This window comes from Hordeum vulgare, unplaced genomic scaffold, assembly GCF_904849725.1.
Source record: "Hordeum vulgare subsp. vulgare unplaced genomic scaffold, MorexV3_pseudomolecules_assembly, whole genome shotgun sequence".
NCBI lineage: Eukaryota > Viridiplantae > Streptophyta > Magnoliopsida > Poales > Poaceae > Hordeum > Hordeum vulgare.
In genome coordinates, this window is record NW_025422715.1 from 26,057 (window position 1) to 46,149 (window position 20,093).

Below are 20,093 nucleotides of genomic sequence, written 5' to 3' on the forward strand. Positions count from 1 at the left end.
AAATGGCTGTTCATCTACCTTTATCCTTGGAAGCTCAGGCGGAAGCCCGTTTACTTATGTTTTCTCATATGAATCTCTTATCTCCTGCTATTGGGGATCCTATTTGCGTACCAACCCAAGACATGCTTATCGGGCTTTATGTATTAACAATTGGAAAGCGTCGAGGTATTTGTGCAAATAGATATAATAGTTTCAGAAACTATCCAAATTTAAAAGTCAATTACAATAATAATAATTCTAAGTATAGGAAAGATAAAGAACCCCATTTTTCTAGTTCTTATGATGCACTGGGAGCTTATAGACAAAAACTAATCAGTTTAGATAGTCCCTTGTGGCTACGATGGAACCTGGATCAACGCGTCATTGGGTCAAGAGAAGTTCCGATTGAAATTCAATATGAATCTTTGGGGACTTATCATGAGATTTATGCTCACTATCTAATAATGGGAAATAGAAAAAAAGAAATTCGTTCGATATACATTCGAACCACTCTTGGTCATATTTCTTTTTATAGAGAAATAGAGGAAGCCGTACAAGGATTTAGTCAGGCCTATTCATACACTACCTAAACAAGAAAGTTAGATTCGGCGATGCCCCTCCCCTTTGCTTTCGGGGGGCATTCCGATTTCCCTAGTATCATCATTATTTGCCACGCGAATCCAGATTGAGATTGAGGCAATTAAGTTAATTAAATTTTCGAATCACTGACTCAGGCCCATTGTCGAATCCTACTCAGCAATTGTCGAATCCTACTCAGCCGAAAAGGGGGTACTTATGTATGGCGGAACGGGCCAATCTGGTCTTTCATAATAAAGAGATAGACGGAACTGGTATGAAACGACTTATTAGCAGATTAATAGATCATTTTGGAATGGGATATACATCCCATATACTGGATCAACTAAAGACTCTGGGCTTCTATCAAGCCACTACTACATCGATTTCGTTAGGAATCGAGGATCTTTTAACAATACCCTCTAAGGGATGGTTAGTCCAAGACGCGGAACAACAGAGTTTTCTTTTGGAGAAACACTATTATTATGGGGCTGTACACGCGGTAGAAAAATTACGCCAATCTGTTGAGATATGGTATGCGACAAGTGAATATTTGAAACAAGAAATGAATTCAAATTTTCGGATAACGGATCCTTCTAATCCAGTCTATCTAATGTCTTTTTCAGGAGCCAGAGGAAATGCATCTCAAGTACACCAATTAGTAGGTATGAGAGGATTAATGTCGGACCCTCAAGGACAAATGATTGATTTACCTATTCAAAGCAATTTACGCGAGGGACTTTCTTTGACAGAATATATAATTTCCTGCTATGGAGCCCGCAAAGGGGTTGTAGATACTGCTGTACGAACAGCAGATGCTGGATATCTTACACGTAGACTTGTTGAAGTAGTTCAACATATTATTGTGCGTAGAAGAGATTGTGGTACTATCCGAGGTATTTCTGTAAGTCCTCAAAATGGGATGACGGAAAAACTTTTTGTCCAAACACTAATTGGTCGTGTATTAGCAGACGATATATATATCGGTTCACGATGCATTGCCGCGCGAAATCAAGATATTGGAATTGGATTAGTCAATCGATTCATAACTGCCTTTCGAGCACAACCATTTCGAGCACAACCAATATATATTAGAACCCCCTTTACTTGCCGAAGCACTTCTTGGATCTGTCAATTATGCTATGGCCGGAGTCCTACTCATAGTGATCTGGTGGAATTGGGAGAAGCCGTAGGTATTATTGCGGGTCAATCAATTGGGGAGCCAGGGACTCAACTAACATTAAGAACTTTTCATACTGGCGGAGTATTCACAGGGGGTACTGCCGACCTTGTACGATCCCCTTCGAATGGAAAAATCCAATTCAATGAGAATTTGGTTCACCCCACACGTACCCGTCATGGACAGCCTGCTTTTCTATGTTATATAGACTTGCATGTAACTATTCAGAGTCAAGATATTCTATATAGTGTGAATATTCCCTCAAAAAGCTTGATTCTAGTGCAAAATGATCAATATGTAAAATCTGAACAAGTAATTGCGGAGATTCGTGCCGGAACGTCCACTTTACATTTTAAAGAAAGGGTACAAAAGCATATTTATTCTGAATCAGACGGCGAAATGCACTGGAGTACTGATGTTTACCATGCGCCCGAATATCAATATGGTAATCTTCGTCGATTACCAAAAACAAGCCATTTATGGATATTATCCGTAAGTATGTGCAGATCCAGTATAGCGTCTTTTTCACTCCACAAGGATCAAGATCAAATGAATACTTATGGTAAAAAAGATAGGGAAATTCTTGATTATTCAACGTCGGATCGAATCATGTCCAATGGCCATTGGAATTTGATCTATCCTTCTATTTTTCAAGATAATTCAGATTTGTTGGCGAAAAAGCGAAGAAATAGGTTCGTCATTCCATTACAATATCATCAAGAACAAGAGAAAGAACTAATATCCTGTTTTGGGATTTCGATTGAAATCCCCTTTATGGGTGTTTTACGTAGAAATACTATTTTTGCTTATTTTGACGATCCCCGATACAGAAAAGATAAAAAGGGTTCAGGAATTGTTAAATTTAGATATAGGACCCTAGAAGAAGAATATAGGACTCGAGCGGAAGACTCAGAAGAGGAATATGAGACCCTAGAACACGAATACAGGACCCGAGAGGACGAATATGAAACCCTAGAAGAATCTAAATATGGAATCCTAGAAGACGAATACGAATATGAAACCCTAGAAAACGAATATGGGAGCCCAGAAAACAAATATGGGAACCCAGAGAACGAATATAGGACTTTAGAGAAAGACTCAGAAGAGGAATATGGGAACCCAGAGAGCAAATATAGGACCCAAGAGGACGAATATGGAACTTTAGAAGAAGACTCAGAAGACGAATATGGCAGCCCCGGGGAAAGCGGCGAGGAAAAATATGGTACTTTAGAGGAAGACTCAGAAGAAGACTCAGAGGACGAATACGAGAGCCCAGAGGAAGATTCCATCTTAAAAAAAGAGGGTTTGATTGAGCATCGAGGAACAAAAGAATTTAGTCTAAAATACCAAAAAGAAGTAGATCGGTTTTTTTTCATTCTTCAAGAACTTCATATCTTGCCGAGATCTTCATCCCTAAAGATACTTGACAATAGTATTATTGGAGTGGATACACAACTCACAAAAAATACAAGAAGTGGACTAGGCGGACTGGTCCGAGTGAAGAGAAAAAAAAGCCATACGGAACTCAAAATATTTTCCGGAGATATTCATTTTCCTGAAGAGGCAGATAAGATATTAGGTGGGTGTTTGATACCGCCAGAAAGACAAAAAAAAGATTCTAAGGAATCAAAAAAAAAGAAAAATTGGGTCTATGTTCAACGGAAAAAAATTCTCAAGAGCAAGGAAAAGTATTTTGTTTCCGTTCGCCCTACAGTGGCATATGAAATGGACGAAGGAAGAAATTTAGCAACACTTTTCCCGCAGGATCTCTTGCAAGAAGAAAATAATCTCCAAATTCGACTTGTCAATTTTATTTATCATGAAAATAGCAAGTTAACTCAAAGAATTTATCACACAAATAGTCAATTTGTTAGAACTTGCTTAGTAGTGAATTGGGAACAAGAAGAAAAAGAAAAGGCTGGTGCTTCCCTTGTTGAGGTAAGAGCAAATGATCTTATTCGCGATTTCCTAAGAATTGAGTTAGTCAAGTCCACTATTTCGTATACACGAAAAAGGTATGATAGGACAAGTGGAGGACCGACTCCCCATAATAGGTTAGATCGCGCCAATAGCAATTCTTTTTATTCCAAGGCGAAGATTGAATCACTTAGCCAACATCAAGAAGCTATTGGCACTTTGTTGAATCGAAATAAAGAATACCAATCTTTGATGATTTTGTCGGCATCCAACTGTTCTCGAATTGGTTTATTCAAGAATTCAAAACATCCCAATGCGATAAAAGAATGGAATCCTAGAATTCCTATTCTAGAAATTTTTGGGCCCTTAGGGGCTATTGTAGCTAGTATATCGCATTTTTCTTCATCTTACTATTTACTAACGCATAATAAAATCCTGCTAAAAAAATATTTGTTCGTTGACAATTTGAAACAAACCTTCCAAGTACTTCAAGAACTTAAATACTCTTTAATAGATGAAAATAAAAGGATTTCCAATTTCGATAGTAACATAATGTTGGATCCATTCCTTTTGAATTGTCACTTTGTCCATCATGATTCTTGGGAAGAGACATTGGCAATAATTCACCTTGGACAATTTATTTGTGAAAATGTATGTCTATTTAAATCGCACATAAAAAAATCTGGTCAAATTTTCAGTGTAAATATGGATTCCTTTGTTATAAGAGCAGCTAAACCTTATTTGGCCACTACAGGAGCAACTGTTAATGGTCATTATGGAGAAATCCTTTACAAGGGAGATAGGTTAGTTACGTTTATATATGAAAAATCGAGATCTAGTGACATAACGCAAGGTCTTCCAAAAGTGGAACAAATCTTTGAAGCGCGTTCAATTGATTCATTATCCCCCAATCTCGAAAGGAGAATTGAGGATTGGAATGAGCGTATACCAAGAATTCTTGGGGTCCCTTGGGGATTCTTGATTGGAGCTGAGCTAACCATAGCCCAAAGTCGTATTTCTTTGGTTAATAAAATCCAAAAGGTTTATCGATCCCAAGGGGTACAGATCCATAATAGACATATAGAGATTATTATACGCCAAGTAACATCAAAAGTGCGGGTTTCCGAAGATGGAATGTCTAATGTTTTTTCGCCTGGGGAATTAATCGGACTATTGCGAGCGGAACGAGCAGGGCGAGCTTTGGATGAATCGATCTATTATCGGGCAATCTTATTGGGAATAACAAGGGCTTCCCTGAATACCCAAAGTTTCATATCTGAAGCAAGTTTTCAAGAAACTGCTCGAGTTTTAGCAAAAGCTGCCCTACGAGGTCGCATTGATTGGTTGAAAGGCTTGAAAGAAAACGTAGTTCTGGGGGGGATTATACCTGTTGGTACCGGATTCCAAAAATTTGTGCATCGTTCCCCACAAGACAAGAACCTTTATTTCGAAATAAAAAAAAAAAATCTATTCGCGTCGGAAATGAGAGATTTTTTGTTTCTCCATACAGAATTAGTTTCTTCAGATTCTGACGTAACAAACAATTTTTATGAGACATAAAAACCCCCATTTAACATTTAACCCTAAGGATACATAAAACATATTTTTTACTTTACTAGACTTTTGAACTTAGAACACTAACAGGTTAAATTTTAGATTTTTAAGATTTTTATTTTAATAAGTAAAACAAGTCAGTTAATTCATTAAATTAAGGTTTTGTTTATACCATGTATCAATGTATCAATGGCCAACTCTTAGTACAAGGTTCTCTCAGAACAATTATTATTTTATTTATTTCAAGCTATTTCGGATCTTTCTTAATCTTCAAAAAGAAATAAATTCCGTAATGGAATGTTAGGATGAAAAAAAAAGGAAGTGTGGAAAAAATGACAAGAAGATATTGGAACATTAATTTGAAAGAGATGATAGAAGCAGGAGTTCATTTTGGTCATGGTATTAAGAAATGGAATCCTAAAATGGCCCCTTACATTTCGGCAAAGCGTAAAGGTACTCATATTATAAATCTCGCTAGAACGGCCCGTTTTTTATCAGAAGCTTGTGATTTAGTTTTTGATGCAGCAAGTCAGGGAAAAAGTTTCTTAATTGTTGGTACCAAAAAAAGAGCAACAGATTTAGTAGCATCAGCTGCAATAAGGGCTCGTTGTCATTATGTTAATAAAAAGTGGTTCAGTGGTATGTTAACGAATTGGTCGATTACGAAAACTAGACTTTCTCAATTTAGAGACTTAAGAGCGGAAGAAAAAATGGGAAAATTCCACCATCTCCCAAAAAGAGATGTGGCAATCTTGAAGAGAAAATTATCTACCTTACAAAGGTATCTCGGCGGGATCAAATATATGACGAGATTGCCAGACATTGTGATCGTCCTTGATCAGCAAAAAGAGTATATAGCTCTTCGGGAATGTGCCATTTTGGGAATTCCTACTATTTCTTTAGTCGATACAAATTGTGACCCGGATCTCGCGAATATATCGATTCCAGCCAACGATGACACTATGACTTCAATTCGATTGATTCTTAACAAATTAGTATTTTCAATTTGTGAGGGCCGTTCTCTCTATATAAGAAATCGTTGATTAAGAATATATAGTGAATTCTTGGACAACTGCGTAGATTTATGGAATGACTTACTATATCTTTTTTTGCATAGAATTTGTTTTGCATAGAAAAAAGAAGGGGAATATTGATATATATTAGAGGGTATTGATATATATTATGATCTGATGTGCTTTCTTGGTATCCTAAATATCAAATTAATAGTTCAAGTTGCTGAGTTGAGAAAGAGATGGTTGAATCAAAAGAATTCCTTTTTTGAAGTTCAATTTTTATCAGAGGACAATATGAATATTATACCTTGTTCCATTAAAACACTCAAGGGGTTATACGATATATCGGGTGTAGAAGTAGGCCAACACTTCTATTGGCAAATAGGAGGTTTTCAAATTCATGCCCAGGTACTCATCACTTCTTGGGTCGTAATTACTATCTTGCTAGGTTCAGTTGTCATAGCTGTTCGGAATCCACAAACCATCCCGACCGACGGGCAGAATTTTTTTGAATATGTCCTTGAGTTTATTCGAGACTTGAGCAAAACTCAGATTGGAGAAGAATATGGTCCCTGGGTTCCCTTTATTGGAACTATGTTCCTTTTTATTTTTGTTTCAAATTGGTCGGGTGCTCTTTTACCTTGGAAAATTATAGAGTTACCCCATGGGGAATTAGCAGCGCCCACGAATGATATAAATACTACTGTTGCTTTAGCTTTACTCACGTCAGCGGCATATTTTTATGCTGGTCTTAGCAAAAAAGGATTGAGCTATTTCGAGAAATATATTAAACCAACCCCAATCCTTTTACCAATTAACATCCTAGAAGATTTCACAAAACCATTATCGCTTAGCTTTCGACTTTTCGGGAATATATTGGCGGATGAATTAGTCGTTGTTGTTCTTGTTTCTTTAGTCCCCTTAGTAATCCCTATACCGGTCATGTTTCTTGGATTATTTACAAGCGGTATTCAAGCTCTTATTTTTGCAACATTAGCCGCAGCCTATATAGGTGAATCCATGGAGGGTCATCATTGAATTGACTAGTTTTGGAATATAGTATTTTTTTTTTCAGCTTAGCTCAATTCATGCATGGTTCCAGATAATCTGCTTGGTTGCAATAGTTAGAAATGCGTATGAATATATAGCCTAGAGTTGTAGGAGAGAGAATAGAATAGACTATATTATGGAATTTTCAAAGTATATATGCATTAAGGAGGGTGGAGTCAGGCTAGATCTATACTATAATAAATATCCTTAATATCTATAAGTGGAGTCCTCTTTTATGCGGGTTTCCACTTTAAGCAATGATTTTAGAATCCGATTCAATAGAAAATGAGAAAATATGCAAACAAAATAGAAGAAACAAATGTATATAGGATATTGATATTATATTATATATTCCTAGGTTAGATTCATTATCTAATCCGATATATGGATATAGAATTCCCTTCTATGTAGTTCGGACAATTCACATTTCAATTTGATTTCAATTTGTACTTTTTAGTTACTTTACTTCTCCCCAATAGAGCTTAGAAGTAAGAATTTTTTGGTTGATTGTATCCTTAACCATTTCTTTTTTTTTGACACGAGGAACTACTCACCATGAATCCACTAATTGCTGCTGCTTCTGTTATTGCTGCTGGATTGGCCGTAGGGCTTGCTTCTATTGGACCTGGAGTTGGTCAAGGTACTGCTGCAGGACAAGCTGTAGAAGGTATTGCGAGACAGCCAGAAGCAGAAGGTAAAATACGAGGTACTTTATTGCTTAGTCTAGCTTTTATGGAAGCTTTAACAATTTATGGACTAGTTGTGGCACTAGCGCTTTTATTTGCGAACCCTTTTGTTTAATCCTAAAAAAAAAAGTTCTTTCGATTTCGATTAGATACTTTTTTCTTTTTTTAGTAAATTGGTATTTGCTTCCGCAATTCCAATTATATCAATACTTTATTTAATTTACTCCTATTTATTACTCCTGGAATTATCTATTTATCGGGACAGATAATACCGCATTCTAGGAAGGGCTGAGTTGAGTATGATTAATTTAGAAGATATGCTCGCCTTCTTATTTCCCGTCCTTAGTTTAGGAAAGTGGAAAGTTTTTTCCTTTTATTTTAGGAATTTTGGGAACGGAACATTTCAACAAAGGAAGCCTTTCACCGGTCAAACAAGACCTAAGACTTAATCTAAAAGAAATTACTAGATTGAATCTATTTGCATTAAAAAAACCGATCAAAAAAGGGCGAGCGAAGTAAGTGATCGAAAAACTTTGTTCTTTGTTCGTCCTATCTATAAGAGGAGAGCATATGAAAAATGTAACCCATTCTTTCGTTTTTTTAGCTCACTGGCCATCCGCTGGCAGTTTCGGGCTTAATACCGATATTTTAGCAACAAATCTAATAAATCTAACTGTAGTGGTTGGTGTTTTGATTTTTTTTGGAAAGGGAGTGTGTGCGAGTTGTCTATTTCAAGAATAGATTGGATCTATCCGGCTGCACTTTAGAATATTTTTTAGTATTTTTCGGATAAATAAGAAAAGGGTGCACGATCTCGACGAATTACTTCTGAATAAATTCAGAAATCATATGGAAGAACCATAGCATTTCGCGACTCATTGGTAAATCAATTTTGATTCTCTATAAACCAAGAATGTGAGACCATTAACACGGTTAAAGCTAAACTGCTTGAAGTCCAGGCAAAAAGAGGTACTCTTTCTACAACTATATTAGTATTAGTACCGAATTTAAACGGGAAATAGCTAATGTAAAATTTATCTGATATAGAACACTCATATCGATAAAATGGTTTGAACTATTTACTAGAAAAAAAAAGAAGGGGCACCCTGCCCTTTTTTAACCAATGCCGAATCGACGACCTATGTATAAAAAAGAGAAATTTTTTGGATTTGAAGAAAAAAAAAAAAGAATTCTATTAATTTTCATTTTCCATTTATTTAGTTAGTTTTTCTTAATGAAATTGAAATTATTAACTAAAGGGCAAATATAAATAAAGAAACAACTTTGCTGACCATGATATATTTTTATCTAGGCGGAAGAGTCCTCTTAATATTTATCTAGTCTTATATAGGTTTCGGTATATTGAAATATAAACATAAAAAATAAGATAGAGGATAGGCTCATTACTTATACTTAAAAAAAGATATGGAAATTGCTATAGCAAAAAAAGAAAAAAAGGAGCGTGAGAGCCAAATGAATCGAAAGATTCATGTTTGGTTCGGGAAGAGATCATAAAAGTTGTAAACTTACAAAATAATCTACTTTCATTAAAAGATTTATTAGATAATCGAAAACAGAGGATCTTGAGTACTATTCGAAATTCAGAAGAATTGCGTAGAGGGACCATTGAGCAACTCGAAAAAGCTCGGATTCGATTACAGAAAGTCGAACTAGAAGCGGATGAGTATCGAATGAATGGATACTCTGAGATAGAACGAGAAAAAGCAAATTTGATTAATGCTACTTCTATTAGTTTGGAACAATTAGAAAAGTCTAAAAACGAAACCCTTTATTTTGAAAAACAAAGGGCAATGAATCAGGTCCGACAGCGGGTTTTCCAACAGGCCGTACAAGGAGCTCTAGGAACTCTGAATAGTTGTTTGAATACCGAGTTACATTTCCGTACGATTCGTGCTAATATTGGCATTCTCGGGTCCCTGGAATGGAAGAGATAATTAAATTAATTAGGCCTTGAACTTCTACTTTCGTTTAGAATTTAGGCATTATTTTTCCCCTTGCTTTCGAAAAAAGAGTCAAGAAACACTAATGGCAACCCTTCGAGTCGACGAAATTCATAAAATTCTCCGCGAACGTATTGAACAATATAATAGGAAAGTAGGGATTGAGAATATAGGTCGCGTAGTTCAAGTGGGGGATGGGATTGCTCGTATTATAGGTCTTGGTGAAATAATGTCGGGTGAATTAGTCCAATTTGCAGAAGGTACTAGGGGTATTGCTCTGAATTTGGAATCCAAAAATGTTGGGATTGTATTAATGGGCGATGGGTTGATGATACAAGAGGGCAGTTTTGTAAAAGCAACAGGAAGAATTGCTCAGATACCCGTGAGTGAGGCTTACTTGGGTCGTGTTGTAAATGCTCTGGCTAAACCTATTGATGGGAAAGGCGAAATTATAGCTTCCGAATCTCGCTTAATTGAATCTCCTGCTCCAAGTATAATTTCCAGGCGTTCCGTATACGAACCTCTTCAAACAGGGCTTATTGCTATCGATTCGATGATTCCTATAGGGCGCGGTCAGCGAGAGTTAATTATTGGGGACAGACAGACTGGCAAAACAGCAGTAGCTACAGATACAATTCTCAATCAAAAAGGGCAAGGTGTAATATGTGTTTATGTAGCTATCGGTCAAAGAGCATCCTCCGTAGCTCAAGTAGTAACTACTTTCCATGAGGAGGGGGCCATGGAATACACTATTGTAGTAGCTGAAATGGCGGATTCACCTGCTACATTACAATACCTCGCTCCTTATACGGGAGCAGCCCTGGCTGAGTATTTTATGTACCGCGAACGGCATACTTTAATAATTTATGATGATCTCTCCAAACAGGCACAAGCTTATCGCCAAATGTCCCTTCTATTAAGAAGACCTCCCGGCCGTGAGGCTTATCCAGGGGATGTTTTTTATTTGCATTCACGCCTTTTAGAAAGAGCCGCTAAATTAAATTCTCTTTTAGGCGAAGGAAGTATGACCGCTTTACCAATAGTTGAGACTCAATCTGGAGACGTTTCCGCCTATATTCCTACTAATGTAATCTCCATTACAGATGGACAAATATTCTTATCGGCGGATCTATTCAATGCCGGAATTCGACCCGCTATTAATGTGGGTATTTCTGTTTCCAGAGTAGGATCCGCGGCTCAAATTAAAGCCATGAAACAAGTAGCTGGCAAATCAAAATTGGAACTAGCTCAATTCGCAGAGTTACAAGCCTTTGCACAATTCGCCTCTGCTCTCGATAAAACAAGTCAGAATCAATTGGCAAGGGGTCGACGATTAAGGGAATTGCTTAAACAATCCCAGGCAAATCCTCTCCCAGTGGAAGAGCAGATAGCTACTATTTATACCGGAACAAGAGGATATCTTGATTCGTTAGAAATCGAACAGGTAAATAAATTTCTGGATGAGTTACGTAAACACCTAAAAGATACTAAACCTCAATTCCAAGAAATTATATCTTCTAGCAAGACATTCACCGAGCAAGCGGAAATCCTTTTGAAGGAAGCTATTCAGGAACAGCTGGAACGGTTTTCCCTTCAGTAACAAATAAATTTGGCATATCTACTCTTGTTATTTTGCATGTCTACTCTTGTTATTTGAATCATGCAAAAAAGTTTTCTTTGTTTTTAGTTTAGTATAGTTATTTAAAGAATAGATAGAAATAAGATTGCGTCCAATAGGATTTGAACCTATACCAAAGGTTTAGAAGACCTCTGTCCTATCCATTAGACAATGGACGCTTTTCTTTCGTATTTTATTCTTTCTTTTATTCTTTCTTTTATTTGTTGTCTTCTTCCGAGAAAAAACTGTTAGACCAAAACTCTTTTAGGAAATCAAAAAATCCAGATACAAATGGATGATGTATATATCATGCATATATCATTAAAGAAGGAGTATGGGGCCGGTAGTGGGAATCGAACCCGCAACCCCAAGGTTATGAGACTTATGAGCTACCAAACTGCTCTATACTCTTAAACTAAAGAGGGGTAACTAGTGGATAAAAGAGGGTTCGATACGTCCCTCTACCATATCTATACAAATAGAATAGTCCATTTATACAGAATGGTAAAGAGGGCTCCTCTATGATTATCAATTCCAGAAATCCATACAAATACGAAAGGGTATTTTATCCTTACCAACTGGATCTTGTTGCACCCGGTAATAAACATTCATAAACCATTTCTCGAAGTACGTGTCCGGATAGCCCAAAATGTCGATAGTTAGCTCTAGGTCTTCCGGTCAAAAAACAACGTCGATGAAGGCGTGTAGGTGCACTATTACGCGGTAGGGATTGCAATTTTTCTCGCATTTTCGTTTTTTCACTCAAACTCAAGGGAGAGAAACTTTGCTTCTTATCTTTTTTTTTAAAGATTGACGAATCAAATGATATTTCTGTTCTAATTTCTGCCGCTTCTTCTCCCTCTGAATCAAACTCTTTTTTGCCATAATGTGCCGTTGCTATTATTATCAAGTATACGGTTCTAATCCTAGATGGAAAAATAAATAGAAAAAGAAATTTAAGAAGGCGGATCCTCCCTCTCTATCAAGAGTAATGAACTAGGTGCTGATACAGTACAAAAAAACAAACTAAATTAACCAAACTTGCCTGATGTTGAGGCAATCAAGAAAGCTGCATAAGTGAATATATAACCCACGGAAAAGTGAGCTAATCCAACCAATCTTGCTTGCACAATGGAAAGAGCCACAGGCTTATCTCTCCAGCGAATTAAATTAGCTAAAGGTGTGCGTTCATGAGCCCATGCTAAAGTCTCAATTAATTCCTGCCAATACCCCCGCCAAGAAATTAAGAACATAAATCCAGTAGCCCAAACAAGATGTCCAAATAAGAACATCCAAGCCCATACCGATAAACTATTCATCCCAAAAGGATTATATCCATTGATAAGTTGTGAAGAGTTTAACCATAGGTAATCTCTTAACCATCCCATCAAATAAGTGGAGGATTCATTAAATTGTGAAACGTTGCCCTGCCATAATGTGATATGTTTCCAATGCCAATAAAAAGTAACCCACCCAATGGTATTTAACATCCAGAAAACTGCCAAATAAAATGCGTCCCAAGCAGAAATATCACAAGTACCGCCGCGCCCTGGGCCGTCACAAGGAAAACTATACCCAAAATCCTTTTTATCCGGCATTAATTTGGAACCGCGTGCGTCTAAAGCGCCCTTTACTAAAATCAATGTAGTTGTATGCAAACCTAGAGCAATAGCATGATGAACCAAGAAATCCCCAGGTCCTATTGTTAAGAAAAGCGAATTACTATTCTCATTAACAGCATTCAACCATCCGGGCAACCATAGGCTTCGACCCGCATTGAAAGCGGGGCCATTCGTTGAAGATAAGAGTATATCGAACCCATATGTCGTCTTGCCATGAGCAGATTGTATCCATTGGGCAAATATAGGTTCGATCAAGATTTGCTTTTCTGGAGTACCAAAAGCAAGCATGACGTCGTTATGAACATAAAGGCCCAAGGTATGGAATCCTAGAAAGAGGCTAGCCCAACTTAAATGAGATATGATAGCTTCTTTATGGTCTAACATTCTTGCCAATACATTATCCTCATTCTGTTCCGGATTGTAATCCCTAATGAAAAAAATAGCTCCATGAGCAAAAGCCCCTGTCATGATGAACCCCGCAATATATTGGTGATGAGTATATAAAGCAGCTTGAGTAGTAAAGTCTTGTGCTATGAATGCATAAGGAGGTAAAGAGTACATATGTTGAGCTACTAAGGAAGTAATAACCCCTAAAGAAGCTAGAGCAAGACCTAACTGAAAATGAATCGAATTGTTGATTGTGTCATAAAGGCCCTTATGCCCACGCCCTAATCGACCCCCCGGAGGAGTATGCGCTTCTAAAAGATCTTTAATACTGTGCCCAATTCCGAAGTTAGTTCGATACATGTGACCGGCAATGAGAAAAATAAATGCAATAGCTAAATGATGGTGAGCCATATCAGTCAGCCACAAACTTTGTGTTTGTGGATGGAATCCCCCAAGAAGAGTTAGAATGGCAGTTCCCGCTCCTTGAGCGGTACCAAATAAATGATTACTCGAATCAGGGTTTTGGGCATAAAGATTCCACTGACCCGTCAAAAGGGGTCCCAACCCCTGGGGATAGGGTAATACATCTAAGAAATTATTCCATCGAACGTACTCCCCCCTGGATGCGGGAATAGCAACATGAACTAAATGTCCTGTCCAAGCCAAAGAACTTACCCCGAAAAGTCCTGACAAATGATGATTGAGACGAGATTCCGCGTTTTTGAACCACGAAAGGCTTGGTTTCCATTTGGGTTGTAGATGTAACCAACTCGCTATTAAGGACAGCGTAGAAAGAAATAATAGAAAAAGAGCTCCAGTATAAAGATCTTCATTGGTGCGTAATCCTATTGTATACCACCACTGATAAACCCCAGAATAAGCAATATTCACTGGACCAGCAGCACCTCCTCGAGTAAAGGCTTCCACAGCGGGTTGACCAAAATGAGGATCCCAAATCGCATGAGCAATAGGTCTTACGTGTAAAGGATCCTGTATCCATGATTCAAAATTTCCTTGCCAAGCTACATGAAACAGATTTCCGGACGTCCATAGAAAGATTATTGCTAATTGCCCAAAGTGAGAAGCAAAAATGTTCTGATAAAGACGTTCTTCAGTAATATCATCATGACTTTCGAAATCATGTGCGGTAGCAATACCAAACCAAATACGACGAGTAGTGGGGTCCTGAGCTAAGCCTTGGCTAAACCTGGGAAATCTTAATTCCATAATGCCTTTCAAATCCTCCTAGCCACTATCCTACTGCAATAATTCTCGCTAAGAAGAATGCCCATGTCGTGGCAATTCCACCCAGAAGGTAATGGGTTACTCCTACAGCACGTCCTTGTATAATGCTCAAGGCTCTAGGCTGAGTAGCAGGAGCAACTTTTAATTTGTTATGAGCCCAAACGATAGATTCAATGAGTTCTTGCCAATAACCACGGCCGCTGAATAAAAACATTAAACTGAAGGCCCAGACAAAATGAGCACCTAAGAAAAAAAGACCATATGCAGATAATGAAGAACCATAAGACTGAATGACTTGCGATGCCTGTGCCCACAAGAAATCTCGAAGCCACCCATTAATCGTAATGGAACTCTGTGCAAAGTTTCCCCCTGTAATATGAGTTACCACCCCTTGATCACTTATGGTACCCCAAACATCCGACTGCATTTTCCAACTGAAATGGAAAATGACTACCGAAATTGCATTGTACATCCAGAATAAACCTAAGAAAACATGATCCCAAGCAGATACTTGACATGTTCCCCCTCGGCCAGGCCCATCGCAAGGAAAGCGAAAACCTAGATTTGCTTTATCGGGTATCAAACGGGAACTCCGAGCAAATAAAACACCTTTCAAAAGTATTAATACAGTCACATGTATGGTAAATGCATGAATGTGATGGACTAAAAAATCTGCGGTTCCTAATGGAATCGGTAACAAAGCCACTTTGCCACCTACTGCTACTAACTCGCCGCCTCCCCACGTTAAGCTAGTACTTGTTGTTGCACCAGGAGCTGTTACGCCAGGCGCAGTAGCATGGATATTTTGTACCCATTGAGCAAAGATAGGTTGTAATTGTATGGCGGTATCCGAAAACATATCTTGTGGACGGCCTAAAGCACTCATGGTATCATTATGAATGTACAAGCCAAAACTGTGAAAACCTAGAAATATACATACCCAGTTAAGGTGGGATATGATTGCATCGCGGTGTCTAAGGACGCGATCTAATAGATCGTTGTATCGAGTAGTTGGATCATAGTCTCTTACCATAAAAATTGCTGCATGTGCAGCAGCACCGACTATTAGAAATCCGCCAATCCACATGTGGTGTGTGAACAAGGAAAGTTGTGTACCATAGTCAGTAGCTAGGTATGGATAGGGAGGCATAGAATACATATGATGAGCTACAACAATGGTTGTAGAGCCTAGCATAGCTAGGTTAAGAGATAATTGAGCATGCCATGACGTTGTTAAGATTTCATAAAGACCCTTATGGCCTTGTCCTGTAAATGGGCCCTTGTGAGCCTCCAAAATATCTTTAAGTCCATGGCCAATACCCCAGTTGGTCCTATACATATGACCTGCGATTAGGAAAAGAATAGCAATAGCTAAATGATGGTGTGCAATATCGGTCAGCCAGAGACCACCGGTTACTGGATCTAGTCCTCCACGAAAAGTCAGAAATTCTGCGTATTTGGACCAATTTAAAGTGAAAAAAGGGGTTGCTCCTTCGGCAAAACTAGGATAAAGTTGAGCCAAAAGGTCCCGATTCAAGATAAATTCATGAGGAAGTGGTATCTCTTTAGGATCCACCCCAGCGTCAAGAAATTGGTTAATTGGTAAAGATACATGAATTTGGTGTCCCGCCCAAGAAAGAGACCCAAGTCCTAATAATCCCGCTAAGTGGTGATTCAACATGGATTCTACATCTTGGAACCAGGCCAATTTGGGAGCGGCTTTGTGATAATGGAACCAACCAGCAAAAAGCATTAACGCTGCAAAAACCAATGCACCAATTGCAGTACAATAGAGTTGTAATTCACTAGTTATTCCAGATGCTCGCCAAAGCTGAAAAAAACCAGAGGTTATTTGGATTCCTCGGAAACCCCCACCTACATCACCATTCAATATTTCTTGCCCTACTATAGGCCAAACTACCTGAGCACTGGGTCCAATGTGAGTAGGATCACTTAGCCATGCTTCATAATTGGAAAAACGGGCACCATGAAAGTACATGCCACTCAACCAAAGAAAGATAATGGAAAGTTGCCCGAAATGAGCACTAAAAACTTTTCTAGAAATCTCCTCCAAATCACCAGTATGACTATCGAAATCGTGAGCATCAGCATGTAGGTTCCAGATCCAAGTGGTAGTATCAGGGCCCTTAGCTAGTGTTCTTGAGAAATGGCCGGGTCTCGCCCATTCCTCAAAAGATGTTTTTACAGGATCCCTATCCACAACAATTTTTACTTCTGGTTCCGGCGAACGAATAATCATTAACTCCTCCTCTTTCCGGACAAGACATACAAAGAGACCCGCCAACTGTCTTTTTTTTTAGTGAATCTTTGAAAGATAGATTTTGAAAGATAGATTTTGAAAGATAGATATTGTGATTAGTTCTTTTCTTTACTATACTACCACCCTTCTTTTTTTTTAGTTATTCACTGGAGCAATTATATATTAAAGTCAATCCGAGGCAAGTGTTCGGATCTATTATGACATAAAGGTTAGGTGCCTAACGGACATTGTTTATCTTGAAAAAACAAATATTTCTCGGCGTAAGAAAAAATCTTTTTTATTTTAAATTTAAGAAACTAGTGTATTTTTTTTTAGGGCATAAGCTCCTATCTATATCTACTTTCCTTGAGCATAATATAGGGTTTTTTATTTTTTATTTGATTCTAAATTCCAAGATAACTCATTAGAATTATTAATAAGATGGTTCTAATATATTAGCAATATTTAGATTGGCCCCCTTTTTTTTATTCACTTTATTACTTCTATTCTAGACCCTATCCCTATGGTTTATTCTTATGAAATATCTTATAAAATAGAAGGTATAAGAAATGGATATAATGAAATTCTTGATTCGATCTTACGACCTAATTTATTTGATTAATGGATCAACAACCAAACCATCCATTTTAGGAAAAAAAAGGAGCATGGTCTTATTCAAATTCAAAGCGCTTCGTAATCTTCAACCAGTTTTGTGCTTCAATATAATTTCCCGGAGTAAGCGCTATAGCTTGTTTCCAATATTCAGCAGCTTGATCAAACCAAGCTTCCGCAATTTCCGAATCACCCTCTAGAATGGCCTGTTCTCCTCGGTCGGAATAGGCAGTTCCTTCCCTTAGAACCGTACTTGAGAGTTTCCTACCTCATACGGCTCAGAAATTGCTATCTTAATTTCCCCTATCTTAACTGAATTCGATTTATCAAAAATCGATCCAATTTGTTCTTGTGTTAAGCAGAAGAAATTAATTACCTAAGTTTCAAACCCTAATTTTTCTCAATAATTAGTTTGATCTTTTTTCCCACCTTCAGAAGAATGAAGCATAGATAGATATAGAGCCTTCGTTCAAATTTTCTGAAAGGTAACTATCCCGGTTTCATATATGAAATCTCTATAGAATCCTTGAAAAAGACTTTTTTCCATAAGAAAGAAAAAAGAACTTACTATCTTTGGGATCTGATACTACACCGCTGCTTAATCCCTTAGTGGATCGGCTCTATTACATAAGCGGATTCCTAAATTTTGCCCCATATCATGGGATAAGTAAGCAGTTTTTTTTAGTTGTATCGACCCAGTCGCTCACTAATTGATCTTTACGGTGCTTTCTCTATCAATTTGAGAAACTTTATCCATAGAGTAGTAGTATAGGCCATACTTTCTTCGTTTTTTGATTCTCGTGAAGTGTCCTTCCTTCCTACAGCTGATAGGGAAAAATCGTTGTTTTTACGATCCCTATGTAGAAAGCCCTTTTTTCCAGTATTTACTAGAAAATTTGATCCTCTCTTTTTTTGTCTTTCTATAGTGGAGATAGTCGCACGTAATGACAGATCACGGCCATATTATTAAAAGCTTGCGGTAAGAAGGGGTTTCGTTCTAGTGCCCGGAAATAATATTCCAAAGCCTTTGTATGCTCTCCATTGCTTGTGTGTATAAGGCCTATGTTATAGAGTATATAACTTCGATCATAGGGATCGATTTCTAGTCGCGTAGCTTCATAATAATTTTGCAAAGCTTCCGCATAATTTCCTTCGGATTGAGCCAACATCCGTTACGGTCGTTCATTCTATTCAAAAAATCTCCGTTCCAAAACCGTACATGAGGTTTTCATCTCATACGGCTCCTCCCTTCTGTACATAATAGTACTAAGCGAAATAATCTTAATCTATAGAATCAAAATAGAATTAGTCCCGTCTCATTATGAACCGAAAGGGGCTGGTATTTTTCCAAGAAATCTCTAGCCAACCTTCCCACAAGAGGTTTTTCTTAACACCAATGAATTCTATTAATGCTAGAGGAAAACGATAGCTCCAATAATTTCTTTGTTCTCAACGCCTCCTATTTAGAGGAATTAGCTACTTCAACGATCTTTGATGGTTATAGGGGTATCCAAAGTACAAACCTGATGGTTGTTTGTTATCCCAACCATTCTTCCCAGCCCTGATACCGATCAGGAAAGGGGTAATTTCTACCAAAGTTTTTCTCTTGTTGATTCCTATTTCTAGGTGTAGTGCTTTTCTCCCCTATGCTGCCTACGGATACTAATAGAGTGGCCTGTAATCCATACCATACCATATCCTGTAGGTGTAACCTTTCGCTCAATACTCAAATCTACAATTGAAGTATCTGAAGCCGCATCAATCGAGGATACACGACGGAAGGAATTGTTAGTTCGCCTCACCTTCCCGAAGCGTGGGTTTGCTTGCTTTACAAATTTGGTTCTCTCTATGCCAACCCCTTTTCTTTTTCCTAAGACTGAGGTATAGGTAGGTCTAAAAAAAAGCAAAAAAAAAAAGAGTCAAATCGCACCATCTCTATAATAAGTAAATGCCTTTTTTTCTCCTGAGGTTGTCGGAATTATTCGCAATAAAATATTGGCTATAATTGAGAAGGTCTTATCAATGAAATTTCCATTTACACGGGATCTAGGCATAATTCCCAAGCCATTCTATATAGAATTGTTTTCATTCCTTCACAAAATAACATAAAAACAAACACATTCGATTCTTATAATTATAAATAGATTGATCCATATGCTCTAAATCCATATGTTTTAAATGGATAAGAGAGATATGGATTTTCCGCTCAGCTCAAATTGTATCCTTTTCCTTCTGCTTGGACACGAAGAGATATGCAATATTTGACTAAGACTGGATTTCATTCCACTTTCCTATTTCTGAACAACAACTTATGTCATCAACTATTTCGTGTTTTCAAAGTTATTAATTGTCTCATACTCTATTTTTGATTTCAATGGTGTAGCGTATCTTATGCAAACGGAATTCTAAGGTTTCTTTATTTTATTATGCAAT

The 20,093-nt window shown here is 37.6% G+C and overlaps 3 protein-coding genes and 1 non-coding gene across 4 annotated transcripts; 2 read left to right on the forward strand and 2 right to left on the reverse strand.

Annotated features, from left to right (window-relative positions):
- The first annotated feature begins 762 nt into the window (after positions 1–762).
- On the forward strand, positions 763–5,910 carry LOC123423122 (DNA-directed RNA polymerase subunit beta''). The gene has a single exon (XM_045107780.1). The coding sequence runs from the start codon at positions 779–781 to the stop codon at positions 5,210–5,212; it is 4,434 nt and encodes a 1,477-aa protein (XP_044963715.1). The 5' UTR covers positions 763–778; the 3' UTR covers positions 5,213–5,910.
- A 91-nt stretch (positions 5,911–6,001) lies between these two features.
- Positions 6,002–7,340, forward strand: LOC123423130 (ATP synthase subunit a, chloroplastic). The gene has a single exon (XM_045107787.1). The coding sequence runs from the start codon at positions 6,397–6,399 to the stop codon at positions 7,255–7,257; it is 861 nt and encodes a 286-aa protein (XP_044963722.1). The 5' UTR covers positions 6,002–6,396; the 3' UTR covers positions 7,258–7,340.
- A 4,301-nt stretch (positions 7,341–11,641) lies between these two features.
- TRNAR-UCU lies at positions 11,642–11,713 on the reverse strand. Its single transcript has one exon. It is a non-coding gene; the product is annotated as a tRNA-Arg (tRNA).
- Positions 11,714–11,718: 5 nt separating this feature from the next.
- On the reverse strand, positions 11,719–15,419 carry LOC123423124 (photosystem I P700 chlorophyll a apoprotein A2). Its single transcript, XM_045107782.1, has one exon. The coding sequence runs from the start codon at positions 14,768–14,770 to the stop codon at positions 12,566–12,568; it is 2,205 nt and encodes a 734-aa protein (XP_044963717.1). The 5' UTR covers positions 14,771–15,419; the 3' UTR covers positions 11,719–12,565.
- Positions 15,420–20,093: the final 4,674 nt, after the last annotated feature.